At 38.7% G+C, this 26,309-nt stretch overlaps 1 protein-coding gene and 1 long non-coding RNA gene across 18 annotated transcripts in view; one reads left to right on the top strand and one right to left on the bottom strand.

Annotated features, from left to right (window-relative positions):
• Window positions 1–278: 278 nt before the first annotated feature.
• CSPP1 (centrosome and spindle pole associated protein 1) overlaps window positions 279–26,309 on the bottom strand; it is a 143,555-nt gene continuing 117,524 nt past the window's right edge. For 11 of the 17 annotated variants that reach the window (XM_012463670.3, XM_012463669.3, XM_021665929.2 and 8 more), the window contains 7 exons: window positions 23,825–23,964; window positions 20,776–20,916; window positions 18,660–18,706; window positions 16,507–16,570; window positions 5,667–5,776; window positions 2,833–2,971; window positions 279–1,098 (listed from right to left, as the gene is read on the bottom strand). In XM_012463670.3, the coding sequence (XP_012319093.2) occupies window positions 887–1,098; window positions 2,833–2,971; window positions 5,667–5,776; window positions 16,507–16,570; window positions 18,660–18,706; window positions 20,776–20,916; window positions 23,825–23,964 (853 nt within the window). In that variant the 3' untranslated portion in view covers window positions 279–886. The other 6 variants (XM_021667505.2, XR_002478127.2, XR_002478137.2 and 3 more) reach the window with 6 other exon arrangements.
• On the top strand, window positions 15,080–16,256 carry LOC135278015 (uncharacterized). Its single transcript, XR_010345563.1, has 2 exons — window positions 15,080–15,255; window positions 16,093–16,256. It is a non-coding gene; the product is annotated as an uncharacterized LOC135278015 (long non-coding RNA).

The raw sequence follows: 26,309 nt of genomic DNA, 5'->3' as shown, positions 1-26,309 counted from the left end.
TCAGAGGAAGTACTGGAGAAGCCGTGCCTGGGGGATATTCTCAGCTCTCATGGTTCTGAAGATTCTAATCCAAGTCAAAACTTCATAATTTGTCTCCTTCCTTTTTTAGAAGTATCACTTACTTACTGAGTGATTAGAAAACTCACATGAACTCACTTATCCAAGGGTCCATGGTGGCGGAACAAGAAGACTGCAGTCTCTCTGTTCTTGACTCCTGGATGTCCCCACCTGTCTTCAACCTCTAGAAAACTAGTCTAGAAAGCTCCATAAGAAATAGATGTTAGTAATTAAAATAAAAATTTATTTATATCAAGAGGTATTTACATCATATAAATTAGTAACTTAACACTTGCCTCCATTGGCACAAAAATAGAAGCAGAAAGATGTAACATTTAATGTATGGCTCACAAGAATACAAGCAATTACGGTTCTCATTTCTTCTGTATCAGTAGCTACAAATGACATGAAAATAGCACATTTGATTGCCTCATTACACAGAAACGAATAATCACAGCTACAATAGATGTACCTACTGAATGAATTCTTTTGCATGGAGGTAACAGTGGCAAATGTGCATGTAACAAAAGGGAATCTGGTTTTACAGGACGACAAGCAGAATCTATTATAATGCATATATATAGTAAATTCATTACCACCCTCATTTATGACAAAATTGTGCAAAAATAATTCTGTACAGTTCTATTATATAAATCAATAATTGTGGCCTTTTACTTAGGTACACGATATACATCACAGTAAAAATAATTTTATGTACAGATGGAAAAAGAAAGTAATTTTCAGGTGGTGCTAAAAGTAGGATATATTTGTATAGATTTACCATTCCTTTCACCTTAAAAGGCACTGTTGGGTCCAGTACAGGTTTATTTTAACCATGTGCAGTTGACAGGCCCTGCCAAGTAAAAGTGCCTGGTTTTCCAGGAACCTGCTGTTGCTCCTGGTTCAGCTGCTCTGCCATGAAGTGTTTCAGCGTTTCTGAGGTGCCAGGGCGGAGCCAGGGCTCAGTGGCTATAGAGTTTGATCCGTCATCCCCCATGTGTTTCACGATGTCATCAGGGTCAACCAGTGAATTCTCGTCATCTACAGGAGACAAGAGACACATGACTCAGGTAACACAGGTGGCAGGCAGGAGACAAAAGCATAGGTTTCCTGTTGTCCAACTCATTACAACTCTGCATTTCCCCACAACGTCATGTCCTGAACTCTATTGTTTGTTTTGCTCCAACTCACCCCACCCCACCCTATTTTAGAGGGAGGGCAGGCCCATGAGGGGCCAATTTTGTGAAACAAAAAATGATCAACTGAGTAACCTGACTCTATGACACTGAGTATATCAAAGGCAACTCTCCACCACACACAAAGTCAACTGGAGGAATGGAGGTAATCTTATTTTGTAACTGTTACCTCAAGAGAAGCCTAATGGCTACACATAAAATTTCATTTATTTTTTTAACTTAGCAAGGTTTGGGGAATACTCCTCAACCTACAACACTGCTATAAGGAAATTAGGTTATTTTGAGAAAACGCTAGTTACTTCCATTCTTAAAACACCTAATCTAAGAAGGCCATGTCAGCCCATGAAGAGTTAGCTCTTAATTTCATTCTTTTAATTGAATTTGATTGTACTTAACTTCTATCTGTATCTTACTGATTATTAGGTATAACAATAGGAAAATCTGTCTTCCTACCCTGTGATGTCAATTTCTTTTTTTTTTTTTTTAATTACATCTGGTCTTTGAAGGATTGGTATGTGCTATCAATGTGATATGCAATCAATCCACATCGTAACAAAAAGCTCCTGTTTGAAAGGACAATGTTAAACAAAAAACAGTTTAGACATAAAAAACCTTCTGAAAGAGATTCTGAAAATGCTATCCTCTCTCAAATATATTCCTGTTAAATATTAATTCAGTTTGTTCAGGCTAAAAGAAATTGAAAAGAAAATGCCTTTCAGCTGGAAAGGAGACCTCCTTTCCTACTGTCTCATCAATTAACCATGTCTGCTGGTGTTTGGTATGGAATTACCACCATCAGAACACACCACACCTTGACTACTAGATTAGTATTAGTACAGTTTTAAATTAACACAGTATTAAAGATAAAAATCTAAAAAATCTTAAGATTATTGTAATGTAGATTAACAGAATAAAGAGTATTTCCTAAATAGACCATTCCACTACTTACTAAAACTAATATTACTACCAATATGAAACTGTCCCATTATCCCAGTGACTAATAGCACTGGTATAAAAAAGGGTAGTGTAGGGCTGGGAGGGTGGGTCATTAGGTATCTCATAACCCTGCCTTGTGCTCTATGACTAGCTTTAACCTACAAGTCAAAAAAATACACTCATAATGAGGAGACTTTTTGAGGCTTTGTTTGTCCATGGTGGAAAGCCAAGAAAGAAGGTAAAAATTTTCTTTGTAGTACTATAAACTTAAAGCAAAAGTGTTATTTAAATAACTCAAAGTCTTAAAGTTAATTTCTAATAATATTTCACTTTAGTAAAAGTGATTATTATATAGCATTTTCTCTACTGAAAGCAAAGCCTGGATATATTTAATAAGCAAAAACTATTTTATCTGTTTAGACTCCACTCTAAATTGGGTACCCTCTTTGATAGAGAAAATCTGATGCAAACGTAATCCTGAGGTCTGGTTTTGCTCAATAGTTACTATGTCTTGGGCCATACAACTCAAAGGACTTCAAAACTCATTCCATCTATTCCTCAGACATTAGTGAAAACCCTGAGTAAGAAAGTTTAAGAGTTCATACAGGATTCTGCTATAGGCCATTACACTTTGGCCAATTACCTGTATTAATAGGTTTATTCTGAAGTTCATTCAATCTTCGCATTCGTTCCTCATTTCTCATTCTAAGGTGATCAACATTTACACTGAATATAGATTTTAGAGAGAGGCCATCTGGTGGCACATTAGGATGACTGCTATCCTGTAGTTAGAAAACAGAAATTCAGAAAGTCATTAACATGTAATATGTTGACAAATCAGTGAATCAGGTCCTGGCATGGTGGCTCTTGCGTGTAATTCAGCACTTTGGAGGCCAAGGCAGGCAGATCACCTGAGGTCAGGAGTTCCAGACCAGCCTGGGCAATGTGGTGAAACCCCATTTCTACTAAAAACACAAAAAAATTAGCCAGGCATGGTGGTGCATGCCTTTAGTTCCAGCTACTCGTGAGGCTGAGGAGAATCACTTGAACCCAGGAGATGGAGATTGCAGTAAGCCAAGATCACACCACTGCACTCCAGCCTGGGACACACAGCGAGACTGCATGTCAAAAAAAAAAAAATCAGTGAATGAAAACATCCTCTTGCCCTCAAATGTACATTGTGATGAATAAACAAGTGAAAATATATATATTGTGGCTCCTATGCTTATCCATGCAAGCTGAGATGACTCAGTCAAGGATAAGGCATAGCATTTGTGATGACAGAAATGCTCCCAGTCTGGATAAAGCTGGGGAATTATAGGATACAAAAGGAAAAAAACTGAAGCAGCAAGGTCTGAGACTCAGTCCAGCTGTAGTCAAGACTGTGGTATTAACATAAGAAAAGACATGTAAAATCAATTAAGAAGAATACAGAAAATCCTCCTTGTTTATGAACTAGGAGTTAACAAAATGCAATGGGAGAAAGAACAGTCTTTCAACAAATGCTGCTAGAAAAACTGGATGTCCACATGCAAAAGAATGGACTTGGACTACTGCACCTCACAGACCTACATTAAGAGTAGACTGAAGTATATTATGGACCTACATTAAGAACAAACAGAAAGAAAGCAAGTAAATCTTCATGATCTTGTGCTAGGCAATGGTTTCTTAAGTAAGACACCAAAAGCCTAAGAAAGATTAAGTTAGAACTCATCAAAACTGAAAACTTGTATGCTTCAAAGAACTCCATCAAGAAAGTTAGAAAGATACAGAATGGGAAAAAATCTGAAAATCATATATTGATACTAGATTTGTAGCCAGAATATATAAAAAATTCTTACAACTCAATAAAAAGACAATTCAATTTGAAAATGGGCAAAGGGCTGGGCGCAGTGGCTCATGCCTGTAATCCCAACACTTTGGGAGGCTGAAGTGGGTGGATCACCTGAGGTCAGGAGTTTGAGACCAGCCTGGCCAACATGGTGAAACCCCATCTCTACTAAATATACAAAAATTAGCCAGGCGTCGTGGCATGTGCCTGTAATCCCAGCTACTCAGGAGGCTGAGGCAGGAGAATCGCCTGAACCTGAATGGGACAGACGCTGCAGTGTGCCAAGATCGCGCCACTGCCCTCCAGCCTGGCAACAGAGCAAGACTCCCTCAAAAAAAAAATCAGCAAAGGATTTGAATAGACATATCTCCTAAGAAAACATACAACTGGCTAATAAGCACATAAAAAGATGTTCAATGTCATTAGAGAAATGCAACTCAAAACCACCATGATACCACTTCACACTCAATAGATCGCTATAATAAAAAAGACAGTGATGGCCAGGATATAGAGAAATTAGAACCTTCAGACACTGATGATGGGAAGGTAAAATGGTACAGCCACTTTCGGAAACAGTCTGGTACTTCCTCAAAATGCTAAATACAAAGTGTCCATATAACCCAACAATTCTCCTCGGTATATATACTCAAGAGTAACAAAAGCATCAAAAAACTTGTACATAAACATTCATAGTATCCGTAATAGCTAAAAAGTGAAAACAACTCACATATCTATCAATTGTTGAATGAACAAAATGTGGGATAACACAGTGGAAAATGAACAATAAAGAGGCATTAGTACTGGCACATGCGACATGAATGACCTTCAAAAGAAGATAGACAAATCTAGTCACAAATAACCACAGAGCGTATGATCTCATTTATATGAAATGTCCAGAAAAGATACATTTATAGAGACCAAAAGTAGACTGGTGGTTGTGTACGACAAAAAGTAAAGCCATTCCCACCTGGTAATGTTGTACATATAATAACGCTAGTAACAGCAGTATCTGTTACTTGGTGAGAGCTCTCTGCATACTTGGCTCAGTGCTAAATGCTTCACATATAACTATATCTTCATGTCACATGTAAGGAAATAGACAAAGTTTAAGAAATTGCCCAAGCTGCCTACCTAATAGGTGGTGACATTGTTGGGACATATACTCCAAAGCCTGTACTTTTTACTGGCTATACCATAAAGCTGTGGAGCAGAGTGAAGAGAACATGGGTTTGAATCTCAGCCTTCTTGCCCATGTGACTTTGGCAAGTCACTTGACCAAAATGGAAATGGCGCCTATATCACAGAATTAGGTTATTATGAGGCTTTTCACTAAATAGCATCAGTTCCTTCTTGTGCCTCTCTGAAATACATATATTGTGCAAGAGAATAAGAAAGGCTGGGATGTAGAGCTACTTACAGCCACCCCAGGAGACAAGAAAATACTATTATTACCCGGAAGAAGCCAAAGCAGCAGAATTCAATAGCTACCCAAGGTCATCCAGTCAACACAGAGCCTAGATTCTGACCCATGTCTGAATTTCAAGCAAGTGCTTCTTTATTGGGCCAAACAGATTTAGCATGGGTCAGAACCCAGAGCGCTCATTCTTCTAAACTGAAAAGGGGGAGAAAAGAAATTTCATACATACAATATCTAGTCCTTTCCATTTGTTTCTCCTGCGCTCCCGCGCAGAGGGCAACTGTGATGGTGGAGGGAAGTCGTCATCTTCAATGGCAGGATATGTCTCTCCGTAAGCACCTAAAAGGTCCCCAAAAGGCAGAAGGAGTCTTAATACCATTTCAAATCTTACCCAGAGATAAGTCAAGAGCCTGTTTTTTAATTACTAAGATTTTGTTTACAATACCATGAAATACATTCACTGTAAGTGTACATACACAGTTCAGTGATTTTTAGTAAATTTACAGAGTTGTGCAATCATCACTTTTAAGTAGAACATTTCCATCACCTTAAACAGCTCCTTTGTGCCCAATGGCAATCACTCCCCACTCCTACCTGCTGGCGCCGGGCAAACACTGCTCTGTTTCAACAGATTTACCTTACCTAACACTAAACATAAATGGAATTCTACAACTTAATCTCCTGTCTTTTCGCTTAGCAATAATGTGTTTGAGATTCATCTATGCTGTGCCATGTTTAAGTAGTTTATAACATTTTACTGCTGAATAATACTCCATTATATGGATATATCACATTTTGTCTATACATTTACCAGTAGATGGACATCCGCTAGTTGCTAGCAATTATAAGTAACACTGCTATGAACATTCACATTCAAGTTTTTGTGTGGATGTATCTTCTCATTTCTTTGGCTTACAGAACTAGAAATGAAAATGCTGGGTATTATGGTTAACTCTGTTCAGCATTTTGAGGAACTACCAACCTATTTATACTTTACATTGTAAGAATTCCAGTTTCCCCACATCCCCAACACTTGGTACTGTCAGTCTTTTTGCTTATAATCGTTTTAGTTGATTGATAGCTCATTTCACATGGAGACAAAGAGCCTACAACATCTACATTACCTGCCACAACTCCTTTGAAAAAAAATTATACCTAAAGAAAAGTTAGAATAATACAAATACTAAGAGTCACCATTAGTTACTTTGCCAATTTCTATATATATTTGGGGGCATGTTGTTTTTGCCAAGACACTTTGCTACACCAGCAAGTTGGAGACATGACGGCATTTTGTCTCTAAATATTTCAGTGTGTATCTTCCATGAAAAAGGACTGGCTCCTACACTGCTAAAATCTATAACATTCAGAAAATTTAACATTTATACAACACTATCATTGTTTAATGTAGAATTGATATTCAGATTTTCCAAATGTATACTGTATGGGTTGTTAAAAATAGGAGTAACTTTTATTGATAAGATGTGAGGCTATTATTCTAAAATAAGTTTTGGGTACTTCCATGCCTTTTTATGGTTTAGCAGTTCATTTTATTTTGGTGCTGGAAATATTGCATTGTCTAGATGTACCACACTATCCATTCACTTACTGAAAGACATCTTGGCTGCTTCTAAGTTTAGCAATTATGAATAAAGGTGCTGTAAACATCTGTGTGCAGGTTTCTTTAGGGACAAGTTTTCGACTCCTTTAGGCAAATACCAAGGAGTGCTTGCGGAACTGTATGGTAAGAATACGCTTTTTTTTTTTTTTTTTTAAGAAACTGCCAAGTCTTCCAAAATTGGCTACAATTTTGCATTCCCACCAGCAATGAATGAGAATTCCTATTGCCCCATATCCTTGCCAGCATTTGGTGTGTTTTAAATGTTGGCCATTCTAGCAGGTACGTGGTGGTATCTCATTTTTACAATTCTCTAATGACATATGATGATAGCATCCTTTCATAGGCTTGTTACCTCTATGGTGATGTGTGGTGCAAGTCTTTTAATCAGGTTTTTTTGTTTTCTTATTGAGTTTTAACAGTTCTTTGTATATTTTGGATAACAGTCCTTTATCAGATATGTCTTTTGCAAATATTTTCTTACAGTCTCTGTCCTGTCTTCTCATTCTCTTAATTAACAGTATCTTTTACACAGCAGAGGGTTTTAATTTTTACAAAGTCTGGCTTATCAATTATTTCTTTCATGAATTGTACCTTTAGTTTTGTATCTAAAAGTCATCAACATATCCAAGGTCATCTAGATTTTCTGTTGTTACCTTGTATGAGTTTTACAATTTAGCATTTTGCATTTAGATGTAAGATCCACTATGAGTTAATTTTTGTGAAGGGTGTGAGATCTGTGTCTAGATTTATTTTTTCAAATGCAGATGTTCTGTTGTTCCAGCATTATCTGTAGAAAAGACTATCTTTTTTTCCATCATAATACTGCCTTTGCTCCTTTGTGAAAGATCAGCTGACTATATTTTCATGAATCTTTTTCTTTCTTTTTTTGAGACAAGTTATTTCTCTGTTGCCCAGGCTGGAGTATAGTGAATGGTGTGATCACAGCTCATTGTAGCCTTGAACTTGCAAGGCTCAAGTAATCCTCCCACCTCAGCCTCCCAAATAGCTAGCCAGGTGTGCATCACCACATCAGCTAATTTATATATATATATATATATATATATACACACACACATATATATATATATATATATATTTTTTTTTTTTTTTTTTTTTTTTTTGCGGTGGTGGGGAGGGGGGTAGAGATAAGGTCTTGCTTTGTTGCCCAGGCTAGTCTCAAACTCCTGGCCGCAAGTGGCCTCCCAAAGTTCTGGAATTACAGGTATAAGCCACTGTGCCCAGCCTGCATGCGTCTATTTTTGGGCTCTATATTCCATTTAACTGGTCTATTGTTTCACTAATGCCACATTGTCTTGTTCATTACAACTTTATCACAAGTCTTGAAGTCAGCTACAAGAATCCTCCAACTCTGTTCTCTTTAAACACTGTGTTAGCTATTCTGGATCTTTTGCCTCCCTAAATGAACTTTAGAATCAGTTTGTTGCTATCCACATAATAACTTGCTGGGATTTTCATTGGGATTGTACTGAATCTAGGTCAAGTTGAGAAGACCCGACATCTTGACAATATCGAGTCATCCTGTCCATGGATGTATCTCCATTTATTTAGTAGTCCTTCAATTTCTCTCATCAGTTTTGTAGTTTTCCTTAGGCAGTTCATAGATCAATAGATAGATACATAATAGATTGATTGATTGATTGATTTAAACCTCAGTATTTCTTGGGAGAAGTTCTAATCTACCTACCTACCTACCTACCTACCAACCAACCAGAATGAGATGCCACCTCACACCTATAAGGATTGCTACTATTCAAAAAACAAAGTGGTATTGCATTTTTAATTTCAAATTCCACCTATACATTGCTGGCATATTGTAAAATGACTGACTTTTATATATTAATCTTGTATTCTGCAACTTTACTATAACTGCTTACTAGTTCCAGGAGTTTTTTAGTTGATTCCTTCAGACTTTCTACAGACAATCACATCATCTGTGAACAAAGACAATTCTATTTCTACCTTCTCAGTCAGTACACCTTTTATTTCCTTTTCTGCCTTACTGCTAATATTAGCTAGGACTTCCAGTATGATGTTAATCAGTGGCAAGAAAGGATATCCCGATCTTAATAGGAAAGCTTCTAGTTTCTCATCATCATGATGTTAGATGTAGGACTTTTGTAGACGTTCTTTATCAAGTTGCAGAAGTTTCTGCTCTATTCCTAGTTTGCTAAGTTACCATAAATAGGCAGTAGACTTTAGGTTATGAAATTTCTGGGCATAGAGTTGTTCATGGTATGTTCATGGTATTCTTGGACTATGTTTTTAACTTCCATGGGAACTGTAGTGATATGGGCCCCCCTCCCTTTTTTTGAAAGTCTCACTCTGTCGCCCAGGCTGGAGTGCAGTGGCACAATCTCAGCTCACTGCAACCTCTGCCTCCCAGGTTCAAAAAATTCTCCTGCCTCAGCCGCTCAGGTAGCTGGGACTATAGGCACGCACCACCATGCCCGGCTAATTTTTGTATTTTTAGTAGAGACAGGGTTTCGCCATGTTGACCAGGCTGTTCTTGAACTCCTGACCTCAGGTGATCTGCCCACCTTGACCTCCCAGCATGCTGGGATTACAGGTGTGAGCCACCGCACCCAGCCAAATATGCCCAATTTCTGTTATTAGTAATTTGTGTCTTCTCTCTGACTAGTTTGGCTAGAAGCTTACTGATCTTCTCAGAAATAACTCTTGGTTTCATTGATTTTCTCTATTGATTTTCTGTTTTCAATTTCATTGACTTCTGCTCTAATTTTTATTATTTCTCTTCTGCTTACTCTGGATTTAATTATTTTCTCATTTTCTTATGTGGAAGCTTACTGATTTCAGATCTTTCTACTTTCTTCATGTATGCATTCAAGGCTATAAATTTGAGCATCTTAAAAATTTACCAGTTTTTTAAATTTTTACATAGTCTGGCTTATCAATTATTTCTTTCATAAATTGTGACTTTGGTTTTGTATCTAAAAGTCATCACCATAACCAAAGGTCGTCTAGATTTTCTGTTATCTTCTATGAGTTTTAGAGTTTGGCATTTTACATTTAACTGAATGCATACATTAGGAAAGTAGAAAGATAAGCATTATTTCTGCTACCTCCTACAAATTGAGAAGTTGTATTTTCATTTTCATTAGATCAAAATATTTTAAAATATAAAATTTTCTCTCTGCCCCATGAGTTATTTAGAAATGTGGTATTTAATTTCCCAGGTATTTGGAGATTTTTCCAGCTATCTTTCTGTTACTGATTTCTAGTTTATTTCCATGGTGGTCTGGGGACAGATATTGTGTGATTTATCCTCTTTTACATCTATTAAGGTTTGTTTTCTTGCCCAGGTTGTAATCTGTCCTGGTGAATGTTCCATGTGACCCCCAAGAAGAATGTCTGTTCTGCTGTTAATGAAGTTGTCTTTTGATGTCCATTATATCCAGTTCATTGACAGTGTTGCTGAATTCAACTATGTCCTTACTGATTTTCTGTCTACTGCCTCTGTCCATTTCTGATAGAAAGGTGTTAAAAATCTGCAACCATAATAGTGGATTCATGTATTTCTCCTTCCCATTCTGTAGCGTTCCGACATGTATTTTGACACTGTGATTAGGCATCTAAACATTAAGAGCTAAAACTAAGCTCCTATGTATCAAAGTACACAACATAATGAAAAGGCAACCTACTATGGAGAAAACATTTGCAAATCATGTATAAGGGGTAATATCCAGAATATATAACAAAGAACTCCCACAACTCAATAACAACAACAAAAAGCCCTGATTTTAAAAATTAGCAAAGGTCTTAAATAGATATTTCTTAAAAAATGATGTACAAATAGTCGATAACCACATGTAAAGATTTTCAACATCACTAATTATTACAGAAATGTAAGTCAAAACCACAATGACATGCCACCTCACACCTATAAGGATTGCTACTATTCAAAAAACAAAGTAACAAGTGTTAACAAGGATGTAGAGAAATCAAAACTGTTGGGGACTGCTGGTAGGAATGTAAAATAGTGCAGCTGCTGTGGAAACTGTGGTGATTCTTCAAATAATTAAAAATAGAATTACCATATGATCTAGTAAACACCAACTCTTAGTGTATATCCAAAAGAACTGAAATCAGTGACTCCAACAGATAATTTTACACCTGTTCATAGCAGCATTATTCACAACAGCCAAAAAGTGGAAGAAACTCAAGCATCTACTGACAGATGACTGGATAAACAAATCGTGGTACACACATAAAATGGAATATTATTCACAGCATAAAAAAGGAAATCTGGCTGGGTGTGGTAGCTTACACCTGTAAGCTCAGCACTTTGGAGGCTGAGGCAGGAGGCTCACTTAAGCCCAAGAGTTCGAGATCAACCTGGGTAACATGACGAAACCCTGTCTCTACAAAAAAAATTAAAAATTGGCCAGGCACAGTGGCTCACGCCTGTAATCCTAGCACTTTAGGAGGCTGAGGCAGGTAGATCACAAGGTCAGGAGTTCGAGACCAGCCTGGCCAACATGGTGAAACCCTGTCTCTACTAAAAATACAAAAAAATTAGCTGGGCATGGTAGCCTGTAATCCTAGCTACTCAGGAGGCCAACGCAGGAGAATTGCTTGAACCCAAGAGGTGGAGGTTGCAGTGAGTCAATATTGTGCCACTGCACTCCAGCCTGGGCAACAGAGCAAGACTCCGTCTCAAGAAAAAAAATTAAAATTCAAAAAAATAAATAAAAATTTAAAACGTTATTCAGGTATGGTAGTGTGTGCTGTAGTCTCAGCCACCTGGGAGTCTGAGGTAGAAGAATCATCCTAGCACAGGGAGGTCAAGGCTGCAGTGAGCCATGATCACACCACTACACTGCAGCCTGAGTGACAACAGAGACCCTGTCTCTAAGGGGGAAAAAAAATCTGACACATGCTATAACATGGATAAACCTCAAAGACATTATGCTAAGTTAAATAGGCCAGTCATCAAAGGATAAATGCTGTATGATTCCACTTATATGAGGTCCTAGTCAAATTTATGGAGCTGGAAAGTAGAATGGTAGCTGCCAGGGGCTGGAGGAAGAGGGCAATGGAGAATTACTCTTGAATATGAAGAGTTTCTGTTTTCAAGATGAGTTCTGGAGATAGACGATAGTGATGGTTGCACAACAGCAATACTTAATGCCAATCAACTGTACACTTTCAAATGGTCAAATGGTAAATGTTATGTTTATATGTATTTTACAATTTTAAAAAACTTTTTAGGAGAGAGATCCAAGATGGCCAACTACTAGCAGCTCAGGATTGTAGCTCCCAGTGAAAGCACAGAGAACGAGAGGACGCCACACTTTCAGACGAATTTTTGTTGCTCACGGACCAGGAGATTCCCAGAGGAGGAGGCCCACGGGTCGCCAGCGCGACTCTTGTGGCCGGCGCAGTGGTTTTGCTGGCGCCTCAGTGCAGCGGTTCTTGGTGCAGAGTAAACGGGACTGGGTCCCCTTTTGGTCAACGTTTGGAGCTCCGGGAAGGCAGAGTCGCCTGTTTAGCTGATTGAGGAAGGGACTCAAGAAGGAAGTCAGACCGGGCAGAAAAGCACCACGAATCTTAACGCCACTGTTTTGGCCAGCACAGTGGGTTGCTCAGATTCCGGCGCTGGGAATCAACAAGTTGGACGTCCACTCAGAGACCTAATTTGAAAGTCCGTAATTACAAAGACAGGTGGATAAATTTACAACGATGGGAAGAAACCAGCGTAAAAAGGCTGAGAATACCCAAAATCAGAATGCCTCTCTCCCTCTACAGGGGATCACAGTTCCTCATCAACAAGGGAACAAGGCCTGATGGAGAACGAGTGCATTCCAATAACAGAATTAGGCTTCAGAAGGTGGATAATAAGAAACTTCTGTGAGCTAAAAGAACACGTTTTAGCCCAATGTAAAGAAACTAAGAACCTTGAAAAAAGGTTTGACGAAATCCTAACAAGAATAGACAATTTAGAGAGGAATATAAGTGAATTAATGGAACTGAAGAATACAATACGAGAACTCCGTGAAATATGCACAGGTTTTAACAGTGAAATTGATCAAGCAGAAGAAAGGATATCAGAGGTCAAACACCAACTTAATGAAATGAAACGAGAAGACAAGAATAGAGAAGAAAGAGTAAAAAGGAACGAGCAAAGTCTCCAAGAAATATGGGACTATGTGAAAAGACCTAATTTATGTTTGATAGGTGTACCTGAATGTCATGAAGAGAATGAATCCAAGCTGGAAAATATTCTTCAGGATATTATTCAGGAAAACTTTCCTAACCTAGTAAGGCAGGACAATACTCAACTCCAGGTAATACAGAGACCACCACAAAGATATTCTTCAAGTAGAGCAACCCCAAGACACATAATCGTTAGATTCACCAGGGTTGAAACTAAGGAGAAAATTCTAAGGGCATCTAGAGAGAGAGGTCAGGTTACCCATAAAGGGAAGCCTATCAGACTCACAGCAGATCTCTCAGCTGAAACCCTACAAACTAGAAGAGTGGGGGTCAATATTCAATATCCTCAAAGAAAAGAATTTTCAACCCAGAATCTCATATCCAGCCAAACTAAGCTTCATAAATGAAGGAAAAATAAAATTTTTCATGAACAAGCAAGCACTCAGACATTTCATCACCACCAGGCCTGCTTTACAAGAGCTTCTGAAAGAAGCACTACACACAGAAAGGAACAACCAGTATCAGTCATCCCAAAACTCACCAAAAGGTAAAGAGTATCTCCATAATGAAGAATCTATATCAACTAATGGGCAAAACAGCCAGCTAGTATTAAACGACAATATTAAACTCACAAATATCAATATTAATCCTAAATTTAAATGGGTTAAATGCCCCAATCAAAGACACAGACAGGCAAACTGAATAAAAAGTCAAAACCCATCGGTTCGCTGTATCCAGATCCATCTCATAAGCACACAAAAACTCAAAAGAAAGGGTTGGTGGAAGACTTACTAATCAAATGGAGAGCAAAAAAAGAAAAAATAGGAGATGTAACTTTCGTCTCTGACAAAATAGACTTTAATAGTAACAAAGACTAAAACAAAGAAGGACATTACATAATGGTAAAAGGATCAATGCAACAACTGGAGTCAATGATCATAAATATATATGCACCCAATATAGGAACACCCAGATACATAAGACAAGTTCTTAATGACTTATAAAGAGACTTGGACTCCCACACAATAATAGCGGGAGACTTTGACACCACATTGTTAATATTCGACGGATCAACGAGATAGAATATTAAAAGGGACATCTATGATTTGAACTCAGACCTGGAACAAGTAAACTCAGTGAATATTTATAGAATTCTTCACCCCAGGTCCACAGAATATACATTTTCCTCAGTATCACATTACACCTATTTTGAAAGTGACCACATAATTGGAAGTAAATCATTCTTCAGCATTTCCATAGCATTTCACAGACTTAAATGAAATATTGGTTGGCTGTTTGTTATTTTCTTCCCTTATTCCTTCCTGTCTCCGCTGTTAAGCACAACTATCAGCATAAAAGAGGTTTTTAATACCTAGTATTAGATTGCATTCCAGCCTGGGCAATAGAGCAAGACTCTTGTTCTCTCTCCCCCTTTCTCTTTCTTTCCTTCAAAAATAAAATTCTGTTCTCTCTCCCCCTTTCTCTTTCTCTTTCTTTCTTTCAAAAAAAAAAATTCTGTTCTCTCTCCCCCTTTCTCTTTCTTGGAAAAAAAAAAAAAACTTTTTAAAAAAAGATGCACTGAAACCATCAGCTTTATATTCCTTAGAGCAGTGGTTAACATAGCCATGACTTACGCAGCATTTGCAGTGACCGTTGACTGCAAAGACTGCTGTACCTTTGGTCTAGTGTCACGCAATATTCCAACACACCATCTTGAGTGGCCCAGACAGACCATCTTCACTGATAGGAAGGACAGGTCTCATTTCCCTTACAAGCTATCTTCTCATCCCTATCTCCTGCCATTTTATCTTTCCTCTCTCCCCAGTGCATCTTCCTTGGAAAGGAAAAACTCATTAAAAAAAAAAATCAGGTACAGTGGCTCATGCCTGTAATCCCAGCACTTTGGGAGGCTGACGCAGGAGGATCCCTTGACTCCAGGTGTTTGAGACCAGCCTGGGCAACATACGGAGACCTCATCTCTACAAAAAATAAAAAAGATAACCAGGTATGGTGGTACATGCTGTAATCCCAGCTATCAGGAAGACTAAGATGAGAGGAGTGCTTGAGCCTAGGAATTTGAGGCTATAGTGAGCCATGATTGTGCTGCTGCACTCCAGCCTGGGTGAGAGAGCAAGACCCTGTCTCAAAAACAACAACAAAAAAAACCCATTAAGACAGAAATATAAGTTAATTTGGAATTTTATCACATGAAAATCTAAAGTAATTGGCATGATACACAACTAATATGTAGACCAGATCACTCCCTGTTGGCCCTTGGATAGCAGAAACACTCATGATCAGAGTACATAAGTGTTTATTACTTTTAAAAAAAATAATAAATCCCATGGTACCTTTACTTATCTTCTGAAGACTAGTCTTACAACTTTTTTGACTGAAATATTAAGATAATAGTAAACAGATTAAATTAATTAAGGTACACACACAGACGTAAGATATAATAGACATTCCTTATACACTTTGTCCAGTTTCCCCCAATGGTAACATTTTACAAAACTCAAGTATAATCTCACAACCGGGATATTGGTACTGATAGAATCCGCAGATCTTATTCAAATTTACCATCTTACCAATATCCATTTATGTGTTTTTATGTGTGTACTAAGATATATATTTTATTTCCCATTTACATGTGTGTGTCTACCCTCGCAAACAAGATGTTAAACAGTTCCCAAACCACAAAGATCCCTATGATACACCTCTCCCTATCCCTCAACCCCTGGCAACCACTAATCTGTTCTCAATTTAATTTTGTAATTTCAAAAATGTTATGTAAATGGAATCATACAGTGTATAACTTACTGGAATTGTCTTTTTTGCTCAGACTATTTCCCTGAAGAACCATCCAAGTTCATGCAAGTTTCAAAAGTTTGTTCCTTTTTATTGCTGAGGGGTATTCCATGGCATGGATGTATGAGAGTTTGTTTAACCATTCATCTACTGAAGGACATCTGGGCTGATTCCAGCATTTGGCATTCGAAATGAGGCTGTTACGAATATTCATGTACAGATTTGTCAACTATTCCTAAGACTTTTAAAGTCCATTTCAGTAATTCTGATTTTGAAAACTTTGCAAGGCATATCTGATGGTTATTCATTAAAACAGAAAAAAGAACATTCCCTTTTTTAAACTACTTTGTACAACAAAGAGTATAGTAGCACTGGTTTTCTAAGAATGGAGAAAGGTTTAATATTTAAACAATAGAGCCTTAATAAAATAAAAAATAAATATACTCACCAATAAAAGCACTATCAGATTCCAATAATGAGTTTTTCAAGAAATCACTAGTATCATCTCTGGGCTAAAAGAAACATGTATCAATTACTATTTTTATTAGTTTTGTGTGGAAAAAAAACAAATTTGTACTAATAGGCACAGGTTTCCATATTGTTTTCCCTAAAAGCAGAAGAGGATGGGGAGAGGTGGGACTGACTACACTCCAATTCTCAGAAAATACTGAAAAGCCTTAACACACAATTCCCACCAAGACAGTGATAGCAATGAAAGACACTCTCTCCAGGCTACAGATTCTACAAGCTAACACATTTACTCCCTAACTCCACTCCTTCCTGTCCCCTTATGCTTGAAGTCATAAAAGGATCACATTATGAGTGATGAAAATATGAGTATGAAGCAAAGACCCCCATTAAACATTAAGTCTTTAAGCCACTGCCAAGATTCATTCATCCTTTCAATAAACCTGTATAGCACACTTACTATTTCTTCCATGCTAGGAACTGGGGATACAGAGATGAATTAAGAGTTTCTGCTCTGGAGTAGGTCAGTGTTAGGGGAGAGAGGGGTTTACCCTCAGATAATGATAGCCTTATGTGACAGCAATTGTCATGATGATGCAGCACAGATACAGTGGACCATATAGTATAGTAAGGACAAAAATAATGCTAAGGTTGGGCTTATTATAATGAGCTACAAAATGAGAGAAAACTTAAATTTACATATAGAGAATAACAACACTAACATGTCAGAAGGAACCTAAAGTCATCCAACTCCACCTCCTTTCACCTTTTTACCACATTTCTGGGCTTTACTAAGACACTCCAGCGAAGAGCTGTCCATTAATTTTTAAGGCAATGAATTATACCGATGCACAGCATTCATTATCAGAAAGTGAGCTTGTCTCTTGCCTAGATTACTGCAACAGCCTGCTATCCCACTCAGTCTAAATGCACAGCAGTCCGTGGATCAAGTAAAAACCTCAAGCAGATCATGTGACTCTTCCACTTAAAGACCTTGGTGGCTTCTCATCACATGCACAAGTGTCAAAGGCAAAGCCCTGGAATGGTCCCCAAGGCCCTGCTGCCTCCCCTGGTCACTCCCCGCCCCACGTGCCCCACTGGCCCTTGCTCATGGCTCTCCCACTGCTCCTTACATGCACCATGCCAACTCCCACTGGGGCCTCTTCCTGGAATGTTCATCCTCCAGAAGTCCCCCCAACATTTCCTATGGCCACCTTCTGGTGTCCTTATTTAATCGAATGTTCCCTACCCAGTGAGCCCCCATGCCCACTGTATTTCCAACTATAAACCCTCCCACCCAGGGTCCTCCAGCTGCCTTCTCTGCTGTTGCCTTTCCCATAGCACCATGTTTCAACAAACTATCGATGTATTTGATTATATTCTGGAAAGTAAGCTGTCAGAGGGCAGGTATTTTTGTCCCTTTTGTTTACTCCTATACCCTGGCACCTAGAACAGTTTCTGGTCCATAGGAAATACTCATTTCAGTCTTGCAGAAAAAGTACCCCCCTCAGGATATGGGTGAGAGTTATCACTCTCTGTTTCCTGCCTTTGCTTATTTTATTTGTAGACCTCAGCACTACTTCCATTACAGACTCCCACTCCCACTACTTCTCATGGTAATGACAGCAAACACATTGCAGTCATCACGGGCCAGGTCCTGCTGTAAGGGCTTTTAATATATTATCTCACTTAGTTCTCTCAACAACACTTGAGCTATTTTTATTTATTTAATAAACACTTATATAAAACTTATATGCCAGGCCTGTCTCTAAATATCTTGCAAATATTAATTTACTCCTTATAGCCACCTCAGAGGTAAGTACTATTATCCTCACTTTACAGATTAGGAAGCTAAAGCATAAAGAGATTAAATAATTTGCCCTAAGTCACACAGCTAAAAAGAGACTAACTGGAACAGCCTAGCACTAGAATCTTGTTCTTACCTATTACAATATGTTTTCTCTATATATTACACTAACATTTGTTAAGCTATCCACTTCACTGATAAGACTTAGGTTCTTTCTTAATTCAATATTTCTGCATAATTCAAAATTTGAATTACTTGATCATCATATGCCTAAAAATTTTTAATCCCCCAAAAACTAACTTGAAAAATTTTAACTGGTTGCTTACCATTCTTTGCTTTTGTACTTTAGCACTTGGGATGGCATCTAAGTCAACTATAGTCAATGGAGAACAAAAGCAAATTAAAAGGTCAGAAAATGCTTAATGTATAAAATTAAATTTTAACATATCTTTTTTGACTAGCTTTCTACTGGAAATTACTTTTCAACTACCACACTTCAGAATATTTTAAAGATATCACTTATTAATAAACATAGCCCGGCATCCATTCTAGCTGCATAAAATTCTCCCATTCACATAAATGAACATAATGAGTAAAATCATTGCAAATTTTAATGCCAAGAGACAAAGAAAATGATCAATATGGGATCCTTCGCCATCTTCTGTCACATTTCAACAATTTGTAGAAAGTTGTTGCATGGAGTTAAACAGGGGCTCCCCTACATGGAACTGAAATAAGCTCAATTCCAGGCACTTAGTTCCAGAGGCAAAGATCTTGGATAAGGTATCTCAAAGCCTCTCCAATATGACCAGCCTTCCCATGTGCTCCTTTGAATAGTACCATTTGCCCTTTTCAGATACTACCTTTGAGAATAAACAGGCTGCCAATGATAACCTGTATTCCTTCTCAGACATTTATAGACGTATTTTTGACTGTTTATGGTGAGGCCATATTCTTATGAATTAGTTCATCATAGTGTTTGCTAGAAGCTGAGGGGGAGACTGCCGTGGGAGATAGATACCTTCAGTGCCAAAATGTACCTGTATCCACCTGGGGACTACTTTTGGGCTAATCAGTCTAAGTTGCCAAATCCCACAAGATCAGATCTTCATTTGAGACTAAAGAAAAATGCTACCAAACTGAGTAAAAAGGTTGAAGAATATACTTGCTTCTTTCCTTTATACAGACGATACATCTACTGCTTATCGTAGAATTAGGCTTATTCTGTCACAGGGCTATGAGGCTGTTATTAAAAATTCTGTATCAGATGAAAGGAAGATGATCCCTATACAAATGTTTATCAATGTCTTGACCTATGATCTGGGCCTAAAGTGCTGTACCGCTTACTCCTGTGATGCTATCCTCAGATTCATCACATCAAAGAAGCTTCCACAGATTCTGGAAGCCAGATCAGTCTCCCAAAGTAGATCTTAAATTTTCATAAAAATAACTGGCAGAAGCATCCATTCCATGCTTGTTATCTTGATTGTTGTGTTTTCATGACTCACTTTCCATGGTTAACCTCGATGTGATGCTATCCTCAGATTCATCACATCAAAGAAGCTTCCACAGATTCTGGAAGCCAGATCAGTCTCCCAAAGTAGATCTTAAATTTTCATAAAAATAACTGGCAGGAGCATCCCTTCCATGCTTGTTATCTTGATTGTTGTGTTTTCATGACTCACTTTCCATGGTTAACCTCGATGGCCTGAAGGCTGGTGAAATACAGACAGGAAGGCCATGCAGTACATACACGTGGCTATCAACAGGGCCCATTAGTGCTCTCTGAGACAACTAGCCCTGCTCTGCTTCTAGGTGCCCACCAACCCCAACCCAGTGGGATTCTAGATTTCTTCTTTGCATTCATCACAGTTATACTTCTTCAGCAGCTAACTTCTCCAATAAAGTATAACCTCCTCGAGAGCAGCAGTCTATGTCATTCATCACCATATCCCCTGGATATAGGCCAGAACCTGCATTCCCAGTAACCACACACTAAGTATTTTTCAACTGGTTGATTATACAAAAACATATTCATAATCCAGTCTGATGCTTTACAGATATTATGCCACATTAAAACTTGAACACACTCACACCACAGTAGACAAATGCCCAACAGGACACTGACGTGTTTGCCTGACATTCCTTCCTTCGGTTCCTAGTTCCTCATGCAGATGTCACCTGGCCTGGTCAAAGTATTAATCCTCCTGGCTACAGTGAATGGCTAAGCCCCTCTCATGCATGAATACATCACCCTAGTGGAGCCACTCAGAGCTCTCTCACACTTGTTCTTTTCTGGGACTACAGGCCAAATGGGCCTGTGAACACAGGGCTGCCAGTGAAGGGAGGATGCCTGGGACTGAAATCAATAGAAGAGATGCAGAAAGCCTACAGAAGAACAGCATGCTGATACTATTTGACACAGCAATGATTATTTTTTACCTTTGGCACCTTCCTGCATTTTTATTCTGTTTAGCTTCTTCTGCTGCTCTCTTAGCAGGGCTTGCTGCTGAATCTCTAAGGTGTGATAATCTCTTGGAGGATCTGGGTACGTAAATTTCAGATCAACTCGTGTTTCTGAATCTGGTACAAAAAGTACATTATATAACTAAGTTAAATGTTGTTTTCAAATGGGATTTTATAAAACTTCACTGTAAGTAACATAACCTAATTTCAAAATCAAGGAATGATATAAATAGTAAAACGTCACTAAAGTCAAAGGACACTAAAACAGCCACAGAACTAAAGAACATGAAATTAATATTCTTTAATAAGTGCCTTTTCACAAACTTATCAACATAAGGAATACCCCACAACAAGCAGTGGATGCTGCATTCACCACCTTTACCTGTCTTAGCCCCCAGGATGCTACCCAGAACACAAACTACGTGCAGGTATATCCAAGTGGATAGTCACACAGCTATGACTAAGACAGCCATAAGACAGTGTAATCACAGTTAATCCCTAAAATCAACTAGAAACATGAAAAAAATGTTACTGACCAATTAATATTTTAGTCCTTACAAATATGCAGGAAGTAAGATAAATGCAGACTGGCTGGAACTTGAGAGGGAAATGCCATTTCTCAAGGAATTTACCTCTGTCACAATTTCATGAATATCCCCTGCGAGAATAAATTTTTTTTTTGAGACAAAGTCTTACTCTGTCACCCAGGCTGGAATGCAGTGGCAGGATCTCAGCTCACTGCAACCTCCACCTCCCAGGTTCAAGTGATTCACACCTGCCTCAGCCTCCCAAGTAGCTGGCACTACAGGCTCCTGCCACCATGCCTAGGTAATTTTTGTATTTTTAGGAGAGATGGGGTTTCACGATGTTGGCTAGGCTAATCTTGAACTCCTGACTTCATGATCCACCCGCCTCGGCCTCCCAAAGTGCTGGGATCATAGGCATGAGCCACTGCGCCCAGCCAAGAATAAAAATTTTTAAATCTTGAAAAGAAACATACAGTTCAAATATATAAAACGCCTTGAAAATATTATTCCCTTTGACTCACTAATTATACTGCTGGAATATAAAGAAATGATCCTAAATATATATACAGTTGTATGGTCCTAAGAATGTATAAAGCTTTATGATCAGAAATTATTAAAAGAACAAAATAGTGAAAATGGCTAATATCCATTTTCAGAAGTTAACAGAAGTCTCTGGACACATAAACTTGGATTGGTCCCTGGCTTCACTGCTTCCAAACTCATTAAAAAGCAATACCAACAAACAAATCATAGGTGAATGAGGGCAAGATGTAGTAACACAGGGAAATGAATGGCTCCTTTCTATGGCTTAAACCTTTTTGGTCTCAATATCTTTTTACACTCTTAAAAATTGAGGACCCCAAAGAGCTTTACTTATGTATGTCTCTGTCTCTCTCTCTCTCTCTCACATACACACACACACACACACACACACACATACACACTCTCTCTCTCTCCCCCCTCCCCACCATATTAGAAATTAAAGAAATTTTTAAAGCACAAGAATACACAAGGACACATTCTGTTAGCTTCAAAGAGATAAAATCATCACGTTATGTAGCCTCTCGATAATCTCTATACACATGAGAGAATGAGAATGAAAAAGACAAATAATGTCTTAGTTTATAATAAAAACAGTTTTGACTTCACAGGTCCCCAGACCAAACTCCTCATGAGACCCATGGGCTTAACACAATGCCTGGCAGATAGTAAGTAATCAATATATTATAGCATAAAAATTAACTATGGTATATGTAATTAATAAAACATGTAAAACTATGTGAAAAAAATAGAGAAAATTAAATAACACAATATAAAGAAATGATCCTAAATATATATACAGTTGTATGGTCCTAAGTATGTATAAAGCTTTATGATCAGAATTTTAATTATGCTCAGATAGAAGACTAGAAAACATGGAAAATGATAATGGTACTTATATATAGGTAGTTTGACTAAAGTGATTTTTCCTTCCATTTTTCTGTATTTTGAAATTTGCTATAATAAGTATCACTTTCAAAAGGATAAAAAGCTTAAATTCCAGTTTTCTGGCCTAGGTTATATGCACATCCCATAATCTTGCCTCTTCTGCTCCAACACCTGCTCTACTGAATATGCCTAAAGGAAAAGCACACAACACACACTTTGGTTCCTCCACACATTCTCAGTCTCCCAGACCTCATGTATCCTGGCAATCCCATTTCCCTACTCAACTTTCTCTTCCATTCACCCTATAAATGGCTACATCAAAGCTTCTCCCACCTCTTCCTTCAAATCCCCCAGATGTCTTCCTGCCTACCCAGGGACCCTGCTCACTTCGACAATCACTCTCCCTCCTTTACCAGAGCCTGAACCTCTTTCTCCTGCATAGCTCCTCATATCCACATCCTAACGACTCTTCCAGCTCCTGATCCCTCTCCTTCCCTTCCCTTTCGCAGCCAAGGGTCTTCCGAAAGGCTTACGCCTATTATCTCCAACTTGCCTCCTAGTCAATCCTCATTCCAAAGTTAATTGGCTTCTGATCACATCTTCCACTTAAAAAGCTCTAGCTGAGGTTACCTATGACCTCATCCAACTGACATTTTCCAGTATTCATCTTACACAATCCCATCTCCTTGATACTCTTTCCCCTCAGGTTTCAGGATCTTACATTGTCCTGCTTCTCCTCCAGTCTCTCTGGCTTCTCCTCAGTCTTTTTCATGAGCTCAGTCTGTCCATCCTCCATTAAATGCAAAGTTCCACTCTTCATACTCTGATCTCATCCATCTCAGACTTTTAACACTATATGCTCCCCGAAAGAACTTAGCCAAACTAAAGCTTCATCTACCAGACTGGTAAACTGAAGATATGGAGAATACAGAAGTTTCATTCATTTTAACTTAAAACATATATTGTAAACAAAATTCTACTTTAGAAAAAGGGTACAAAGATCTTTATAGATATTTAAACATGGGTACAACACTCCTGTTCTATCTTTAAACAAGCAGCAATCTACTCACCTCTATCTTTCAGCTCATTAAAATCATGAATATTCTGAAAAGTGGCAGCATCTAAGCCCTTAGGTGACTGTCTTCTGACAGGAGCTTGCAACCGATGTCTAGCCATATCAAATATATCCATGGGATTCCTTTCCCTTTTCCTATAGATAAATGACAAATCATAAAATATGCTTTATGGGAAAAATATGTGAGTTCACATCTAATTCACTGTAAAAGAAATTTAGTCTCACCACATCATATTATTAAAAAATTATTCTAGGCAAGGTGCTGTGGCACTCACTTGTAATCCCAGCACTTTGGAAGGCCGAGAGAGAAGGACTGCTTAAAATCAGGAGTTTAATACCAGCCTGGCCTAAAAAGCAAAACCTTGTCACTACAAAAAAAAAAAAATTAGGCCAGGTGTGGTGGCTCATGCCTTTAATTCCAGCACTTTGGGATGCCAAGGCAGGCAGATCACCTGAGATTAGGAGTTCGAGACCAGCCTAGCCAACATGGAGAAACCCATCTCTACTAAAAACACAAAACTTAGCTACGTGTGATGGCACATGCCTGTAGTGCCAGCTACTCGAGTGGCTGAAGCAGGAGAATCACTTGAACTGGGAAGCAGAGGTTGCAGTGAGCCAAGATCACACCAGTGAACTCCAGCCTGGATGACAGAGTGACTCCATCTCAAAAAAAAAAAAAAAAAAAAGTTGGCGAGCCACAGTGGCTCACGCCTGTAATCACAGCACTTTGGAAGGCCAAATCAAGCACTTTGAGGTTAGGAATTTGAGACCAGCCTGGCCAAAATGGTGAAACCCTGTTTCTATTAAAAATATAAAATTTAGCTGGGCATGGTGGTGTGCGCCTCCAGTCCCTCCTACTCAGGAGGCTAAGGCATGAGAATTGCCTGCACCCGGGAGGAGGAGACTGCAATAAGCCAAGATCATGCTATTGCACTCCAGCTTGGGTGACAGAGCGAGACTCCACCTCAAAAAAATAATAATAATAATAAGTCAAGCATGATGGTGTGGGCCTGTAGTCCTAGCTACTGCTGAGACAAGAGGATTGCTTGAGCCCAAGAAGCCAAGGCTACAATAAGCTGTGATCACGCCACTACACTCCAGCCTGGACAACAGAGGGAGATCATTGTCTCTTAAAACAAAAAATTATTCGAATAGCTCTATTAGTTCAATCCTTTATCTTAAAATATAGCATATCTATAATGTCATTGAAATTTTTCAAAATCCTCAGATGCAAGATACCTTATTACAAGAGTAGAATCATTTAGTTTTACTTTAAAATGTTCATGGAAAAAATAAAATGTTCATGGAACATGAAAGATCACAGTCTTTGATGTTCAGAAACTTTGAGGTCAGAAAAACTGAGATTCAAAGACCAGCTCTGTTATTAGCAGTTTGATCTTGATTTCATCATCTGTAAAATGCAGATGTCTACTCCCTATAGTCTTGTTGTGAACAAGAGAATTAAGATTAAAAAAATTTTTTTTGAGACAGAGCCTTGCTCTGTTGCCCAGGCTAGAGTGCAGTGGAGCGATCTCAGCTCACTGCAACTTCCACCTTGAGTTCAAGCAATTCTCCTGCTTCAGCCTCCCAAGTAGATGGGACTACAGGTATGTGCCACCACACCTGGATTTTTTTTTTTTTTTTTTTCGTATTTTTAGTAGAGATGGAATTCTTGCCACGTTGGCCAGGCTGGTCTTGAACTCCTGACCTCAGGTGATCCACAGGCCTTGGTCTCTCAAAATGCTGGGACTGCAGGCGTGAGACACCACACCCAGCCAGAATTAAGATAAATTTTATATTGTTGAGTACCTAGTACCTGACCTGCATGAGATAATCAATAAATTACCTTCCCTTCAGCCCAAAACAGAAATCACACATAGAAATACAGTAATAGGCAGGGCCCTGTGGCTCACGCCTACAATGCCAGCACATTGGGAAGTGGACAAATTGCTTGAGCTCAGGAGTTCGAGACCAGCCTGGGCAATATGGAAAAACTCCATCTCTACTAAAAAATACAAAAATTAGCCAGGTGTGGTAGCCTGCACCTGTAGTCCCACCTACTTGGGAGCCTGAGGTACTAGAATCGCATCGGGAGGGAGAGGTTGCCATGAGCCAAGATGGTGCCACTGCACTCCAACCTGGGTGACAGAGAGAGACTCTGTCTCCAAAAAAAAAGAAAAAGAAATATGGTACTGGCTGGGCGAGGTGGCTCATGCCTGTAATCCCAGCACTTTGGGAGGCTGAGATGAGTGATCACCTGAGGTCAGGAGTTCGAGGCCAGCCTGACCAACATGGTGAAACGCTGTCTCTATTAAAAATACAAAAATTAGCTGGGCGTGGTGGCAGGTGCTTGTAATCCAGCTACTCAGGAGGCTGAGGCAAGATAATCACTTGAACCCAGGAGGCACAGGTTGCAGCAAGCCAAAAATCATGCCATTGCACTCCAGTCTGGGCGACAGAGTGAGACTCTGTCTTAAAAA

The sequence above is a fragment of the Aotus nancymaae genome, unplaced genomic scaffold (assembly GCF_030222135.1).
Source record: "Aotus nancymaae isolate 86718 unplaced genomic scaffold, 86718_ANA_hifiasm-v0.15.2.pri h1tg000036l, whole genome shotgun sequence".
Taxonomy (NCBI): Eukaryota; Metazoa; Chordata; class Mammalia; order Primates; family Aotidae; genus Aotus; species Aotus nancymaae.
This window is presented reverse-complemented; position numbering and strand designations above follow the sequence as displayed.